Here is a 7,615-nt window from a genome sequence, read left to right on the forward strand (position 1 = left end):
TGTGTTACCTTCATTACAATGTTCAAATATTTTGCGGCACCAGACAGATAGTGTTTTTGTTGTTGTTTTTGCCTAAAATGGCTCCTTTGATAGTAAAGGTTGCTGACCCCTGGTATAGGCGGTCGCCTATAGGATGCCACCTTTAGGGGTCTTGGTTTCTTGACTTGCAAAATGATCTTTTAAATTGACAAACATCATATGTGTGATTTATGGCGCATTTCAAATAAATATTCATCTCTCTCCGTTGACTATCGTTCATATTTGTTCTGAAATAATGCCCCACCAGAAGAGGTGGGACTTCGGCTCTCTATTTCACCTACAGGGCACCAGAAGGACAGGAGCCGGCCCTGGACCTGCAGTGAGATCAAACATCACAGCTGTGTCTCCTCGTCCACAGCTGTCTGAGAGTCCCCGCGGCCTCCTCATCCAATCAATGTCATGCAGCAAGCGTTAATACCCACGGATAGGAAAGTCAGAATCAAAGTGGTAGCCATGGAAACAACCCAGGCCTGTTTCCACCCACCAATCGATGAGGTTCTGTGTGTGTGTGTGTGTGTGTGTGTGTGTGTGTGTGTGTGTGTGTGTGTGTGTGTGTGTGTGTGTGTGTGGTGGGCCGGATGTGGCGAGGAGAACCCCTGTACCACATTCAGACCCCCTCGTCCTCTAGTCGACAGACATCCAGACATACAGCAGTGAGGACGGACGGACGGAGGACGACTGAGAGAAGATGGTGAAACAAGTTGTTCAGATCCACGTTGGGATGCTGGTTCTGGTTCTGGTTCTGGTTCTGGCTCTCTGTCTGCACTCAGGAGCAGCTGCTGCAGGTGAGTTAGTGTTCAGCTGCAAGGTCACTCGTAAAGTCATGAAACATGATGTGTAGTCTGATGTAGTCCGATGCTTTATTTCAGTGTGCTGCAGCTCTGTGTGCTGATTCTGGGTGTGGGACGGAGGTGATCTTGTAAATGACTGTTTGATGTTTGATGGAGCTTTCAAACTCATAATTACAGATGGATTAATGTGTTGTTTCTCACTGGTGCTGCATTGGAGCTACTTTCTAGTAAAGCATTGGTTCCCAACCTTTTTCCTTAAGGGACACTTTTATTAAACTTTAAACTTTAAATTTAAACTTTATTCTCTTTATTTACTGGGTGAACAGTATTTTTAATATCTCCCTTCCTCTATATGGAGGACGGAACATGCCAGAATCAAGAACAAATATTATTAAAAACAAATGTAGCCATTAATGAATTGATAAAATGTGACATAAATTTATATTTCTGTTTTAATTTGCTCCTTTATTCATTTATCTTTGTATTAATTCCCTTATTTATTTACTCTTCTGTTTAATTTTCTCTTTTATTTATTTATGTATTTATTTTTATAATTTTTTTAATTTATTTATGTTTGCATTTATTTTGTATTTATTTGTGCACTTTTATTATTTCTTTTATTTTTAAATGCATGTATTTATTTATGTATTTATGCATTTATTGACAGCCCCCTTGTTTGCATAATGAGGCAGAAATGCATTAAGAAATGTAAATAGAAATGTGTAAATAAATGTATAAAGAAACATTTGGGGAAATAAATAAGGGGTGAAATACAAAAGAAAAATCGTGCAGAAATAGATCAATCGATTAATTAATTAATTGATTAATTAAAAAATAATAAATGAATGAATCCATACATTTAAAAATAAATAGAAAATAAGTGCAAAAATAAATAAAATATAAATGCAAAAATAAATGAATAAATTCTAAAATTAAAAAAATTAAATACATAATTACATAAAACAGAAATATAAATTTATATCACATTTTATCAATTAAGTAATGGCTACATTTATTTTTAATATAATTTTTATTAAATTTAATGACATTCATTTATTTATCGAGTCATTGTTTATTTATTCATTTATTTTTGATTTTGGCAGGTTCTGTCCTCCGTACCTCTAGGTTTAGACCTTAGTGAAAATAAGCAGATCTCTGTCTGACTACTGAATACCTCCTGCTATGTGAACAGGCTGCACCAAAAACTGTGTCTTCAGTCCGGGTTGTGATTTAAAGGGAGCATCACGGCCCACAGCTGACTTTGTGTCGTGTTCCGTTTTTATGAGGAGAAAGGAAGTGTCAAATATTTATGAAGAATCAGAAAGAGGAACTAAACTTTGTTAATATGAATCCAGGCTCAGATCCAGTCACAGCGTAGGGATGGAGGAGGGGTGGTGTGCTACAACCGCCTCAGCTGAGACAAAGCTTTAATTAAACGTGACCCACAATCCCTCATTATCCAGACAGCGCGTGCAGCTGGACTGATCAATGGCGTGGAACTGGTTGATACTGCCCCGCTGTCTGCCCCAGTACATCACTGACATGCAACTTCTGCACGCTCCTCTGACAAACTTCACTCTCTAATCTTGCTTTTCTGTTATGTTTTTCTTTTATTATAACTACATATTCCTCCTCCACCAGCAGGCATGCTGAAAGTTGACCCTGCACAGGACGGAAGTGGCGGCAGCGGTGGCGGAGACACCATCAGCCACTCCCTGACCGTGGTGCAGCGTCTGGAGGCCCTGCTGGCTCAGGGCAACGGCAGTGACGTGTCGCTCAGGGTGGAGACGCCCAGCGCCGACGAGGTGAAGGTGATCCAGGCTCACTCGCTGGTGCTCTCCCTGCAGAGCTCCGTGTTTGAGGAGATCCTGCTGAGCCGCAACAGCAGCACGCTGGTCCTGAAAGAGAGCTCCGACTGTGCTGCCGTGTTCGACAGGTTCATCAGGTGAGAGCATCTCAACGCGAGATAGATGTCACACTTCCACCCTCTGCAGTTTGATTGAGCTATCATGCCCTCTAGAGGGATGAACTCTGCAACTGCAGCCCTACATCTGAGACACACGATCAATGAGTCCAACATGAAACACATTGACCAATCAGGGGGCCGCTGGGTTGCTCGATAGCAGCTCCTGTGGCGTAGCAGGAAGACATCGAGGAGCCTGTGCTGCAGCAATCAATAACTAAATCTATTTTTATCTGAAATGCTAATGAGGTTGATCAAAACCTGAACTACAGTCGAGCTGCCATCTGCCACACTGAAGGAACTCTCCTTGTTCATTTTATAAAGTGGAACCTTTTAAGTGTTTTTCTTTGAGGTTACTTAAAGGCCCCGTTCAGACCTGGTATTCACATGCATCCTCAGTGATCAGATCACAAGTGGTCACTGGAGACGCATTCTAATGCCAGGTGTAAACAGACGTACTTAAAGCTCTCCACGTGTGTTCGGATCACTCAGGACGCATGTTGACACCAGGTCTGAACATTTAACAAGTTAACAGTTAACGAGTTATAATTTGTTCTGGTGCTCTTCATAAGTTGTTGCAGGTTTAGATCAGTGGTTCTCGCTGTGGGTAAAACATTTGTCACATTCTGTATGTATGTTTTAAGTTGAAATGTTGTGCTTCAAACACATTAAACCTGTCCTTCCTGTCTCTGAGCAGGTATCTGTACTGTGGAGAGATTTCTCTGCGTCTGGACCAGGCGACGCCTTTACACAAGCTGGCCTCGAAGTACCAAGTGATGGGCCTCCAGCAGGGCATCACCCAGTACATGACCAACAATCTGGCCCGGGACTCGTCCTCGGGCCACGTGGCGGGCTGGTACGAGTACGCCCTGCAGGCCGGGGACGTGACTCTGAGGGACAGCTGTCTCCAGTTCATGGCCTGGAACCTGTCGTCGGTGCTGCACAGCGGCGAGTGGGCGACCGTCAGCAGCCAGCTGCTCATGTCCCTGCTGCAGCGCTCCGACCTCATCCTGCAGAGCGAGATGGAGCTCTTTGCGGCACTGGAGGCGTGGATTATTCAGAACGAGCCGGACGGTCTGACAGCAGAGAACGCGCTGAGAGCTGTGCGTTACGCCATGATGCCGCCACGGGAGCTCTTCCGCCTCCAGACGCACTCATCAGTCCTGGCTCGCTATCAGGAGTCGGTGCGCGACCTGCTGTACATGTCCTACCAGTTTCACTCTGCGTCGCCGCTGCACATGGCCAAGTACTTTGACGTGAACTGCAGCCTCTTCATGCCCAGGAACTACCTGTCACCGGTGTGGGGGTCGCCCTGGATCATCAGCAACCCGTCGCGAGACGACCGCAGCACCAGCTTCCAGACCCAGCTGGGGCCCAGCGGCCACGACTCCAGCAAGCGGGTGACTTGGAACGCCATGTTCTCGCCACGCTGGTTACCCCTCAGCATGAGGCCGATGTACACGGAGGCGGGCGCCATGCAGCCGACACGCGTGGATGGAGGCCGCCCTCGCATCATCATCACGCCGGCCACGTCCAGCGCAGATTTCGCCGGTGTGAACTTCCAGAAGACGGTGATTGTGATGGCTCAGCAGCAGGGGAAGGTGGTGGTGAAACACGTCTACAACTTCCACCAGAGCACGGAAGAAAACGGGGATTTCTTGGCCGACGCCGACCTGTACCGCCGGACGTCTGACTACCTCATCGATAGCTCCCTCTTCCTCCATATTGTGGTGAAGCCGCTGTACCAAACCCTCATAACCAGCAAGAACTGACCTTCTTCTCTGAGCCACCTTACCTCGCCGAACACAATCCAACCTTGTGAAGCGACATCTCACTCATATCACGTCACGGGGTCACGGATCTGAATCCTCCTCGTATGTGATGTTTGGATCATTTTGTCTCGTCTCTGCTGTTTTCATCGGGCAACTAACACACCAAAGCTTTACTCATGACTGTCTGAGATAACAGTGAGTGTAAAATCATGATGAAACGTGTCTTAAAGGAAACGTCTGGTGCTATTCTACATTTCTCTTACTGTCAACAAATCCCATGAAAACACCAATAGACCCCATTTTCTGTTAGTAAACATGACGACGTAATTTGTGAACACGTTAGTTAACGCTGGCTAGCAAATATTGTTGGCTTGTTTTTTTTAACAATGGCTGAATAAAATACTATTTTCTCTCAACATGTGCCGTCACTCACTCTCCAGGATCACCAGTGGTAGTTGAGAAAGTTAACATGAACCAACGGGACCAGATCAGCCGACCCCTACGCCGCTGGAGACTACTGCAGGAGGAGGAGACGGCTGGGGCTGTAAAGATACATAGAGAGCGTATACATCTTTGGATGTCTATACTTAACTATCCTTCAGTAAAGTCAGTCAAAAAGAGAGTCGGACAATATCGACGAAGCGTTTCAGAGACGGAGAAAAAGGGATGCTAATAGTTTAGCCTTCTTCTAACTGCCGGCTCACGGCTGCTGTAAGCAGAAGGCTAAACTATTAGCAACATTTACTCTCCATCTCTGAAACGTTTCTCTGATATTGAAGCTCGCTAGAGCCTCGAATCACAGTTTGTCATCTCAGATGTTTGTGATATCTGGATCCTGGCAGCTAACAACACAGCAAGATGACATTTTAGATGTGTAACTTCAGCCCACTGTTAGTGTTACGGTCCGTGTCCACAGGCTCCGTGCTTTCCACGCTCCCCATTCATTGTCTATGTAAGCAGCCGCGCAATGCATTCTGATAGCGTGGCGTCGCGATTCGAGAGACTAAGCGTCATGACGCCCGCTCCTCATTTGCATAAAGTTGAGGGCTCGTCTACTTTATGAAAATCACGGGCGTCCGACGCGACTCGCTGCCTCTCCAAACACCTGAGGATCTTTTAAAATAAACGTTGTCGATCCAAAACAAAGAAAGATTCAGCAACTGCACAGCTTATTTCTCGCCTCAAATGTTTTCAGAAAGACATTTCAGTGAACTATTTACGTGAATATAAGAGAAGAAAGTTTCCAAACAAGCCTCCATACTGGTTCCGGTTTGAAAGCTGGGAGCAGCAGCCAACGGCGGGAAAGCGTTCGTCCAATCAGGAGCCGAGTGCCTTGTTTCTAGGGACAGCACACCAAGCGTCCAATGCTGGGAAGCGTCGCGTCCCCTCACGATAAAAAACGCCCCTGTGGACACTTACCATTAGCATCCAGTCTTTCCTTTGTTTTGCCTCCAGCTAACACCGTGACGTCATCATAACGTCAATATAAACTACTCTATAGAGTGCCAGAGCTTTACTGTTGTCCAAAAACTAAAAACACATCAATGAACCTCACTGTGTCATCCTGCTGCTACTAATACTCACTAGAGCACCAAACGTGGATTAATCCGCCGCTGAAAATAGTCCCCAACAAATGCACTATTTCCTCCTGTTTGAGTAATGTTTGATTAAAACTACAGCGCCCAGCTGTTTTAGGAATTTACTGAGCATTTTTTAAAAATGAAACTATATATTTGTGAGCTGTTTCTAAAGATTTCATTAGGCGCCGATGTTCTTGGGGCTGAGAGCCACAGACAGTCAGAAACTACTGACAAACAGATGAACACATTGTTGGTTTTAGTCTTTTCATGGGATTTATTGACGATGAGAAAAGTACTGAATATCTCCAGCCTGATCCTTTATGCTTGAGGTTCTGTTCCGGCTACATTTTCTTTGTGTTGTTTTTTAATTATTGGTGCTATTATACCCCGTTTACAGTTAAAGGGGTCACAGTTGTCATTCATCACCAAGTGAGCACTGATCTGGTGATCGGCAGGTCAAACTACATCTAAACTGTTAACATATAACAGTTGTTTCAACAACATTTTAATGATTAAACGTCAAAATGTAGCTTCAAAGTGAAATATAGTCATTAAATGTTGTTGAAACAATAGTTATATGTAACTTAGATGTAAAAAATAAACCAAATTCAGCCCAGTTTTAACCTAGATATTTTTTATTTTACCAACAAATCACTAAATCAGTGCTTACTGGGCACCACATGCTCCTCCTGTTGAACTTCAGCTGCACATTTTTACTTTTTATTTTAGTCATAATGTATTTATAAAACCACTCTTATAAGCCTTCACACCACCACAGTACTGTAGATGTAAGAGTACCCCATCATTAGTTCATTAATGTTATTAAAATCATTACGTAGATTCACTGTTGCATTAATCAATGTTACCTGATAATAAAGATTTTTACTGAAGTTTTAAAATTAAACTGAAAATTGTCCTGTGATTTCATGTTTTCATCACCTCACAAAAATAATTCTTAAGTCACGTCAATTTTATTTTTCAGTTTAAAAATGCACTGTTAAGATTAATCCACCAAACAGTTGATAAAGTAATTAAAATGAACACTAAAAGGCTGCTTACACATTAATACATAATAATAACTGATACAAAACAGTACTATATGGAGGACAGAACGTGCCAAAATCAAAAATAAATGAATAAATAAATAAATGACTCCAGAAATAAATATGTCATTAAATGTAGCAAAAATAATATTAAAAGGATAAATATAAAATGTGACATAAATTGATATTTCTGATTTTATTTGCTTCTTTATGCATTTATGTTTGTATTAATTCCCTTATTTATTTACTTTTATGTTTAACTGTCCCTTTTTTAAATTTATTTTTGCATTTATTCTTTTATTTATTTATTTATGTATTTATTTATGTATTTATTTTTGCATTTATTTTGTATTTATTTTATATTTATTTATAAATGTACTTATTTATTTATTTATTTGTTTATTTATTTATGCACAATTTTCCCCTT

The 7,615-nt window shown here is 42.5% G+C and overlaps 1 protein-coding gene and 1 long non-coding RNA gene across 2 annotated transcripts in view; both read left to right on the forward strand.

Annotated features, from left to right (window-relative positions):
- The window catches only part of LOC141758955 (uncharacterized), a 64,355-nt gene that overhangs the window by 23,866 nt on the left and 32,874 nt on the right, over positions 1 to 7,615 (forward strand). The gene's annotated exons all lie outside the window — the stretch shown is intronic.
- Positions 596 to 7,030, forward strand: btbd17a (BTB (POZ) domain containing 17a). The gene is made up of 3 exons (XM_074620791.1): positions 596 to 824; positions 2,472 to 2,775; positions 3,491 to 7,030. Exons 1-3 carry the CDS (start codon positions 728 to 730, stop codon positions 4,563 to 4,565), a joined length of 1,476 nt encoding a protein of 491 aa, XP_074476892.1. The 5' UTR covers positions 596 to 727; the 3' UTR covers positions 4,566 to 7,030.

The sequence above is a fragment of the Sebastes fasciatus genome, chromosome 20, assembly GCF_043250625.1.
Source record: "Sebastes fasciatus isolate fSebFas1 chromosome 20, fSebFas1.pri, whole genome shotgun sequence".
Taxonomy (NCBI): Eukaryota; Metazoa; Chordata; class Actinopteri; order Perciformes; family Sebastidae; genus Sebastes; species Sebastes fasciatus.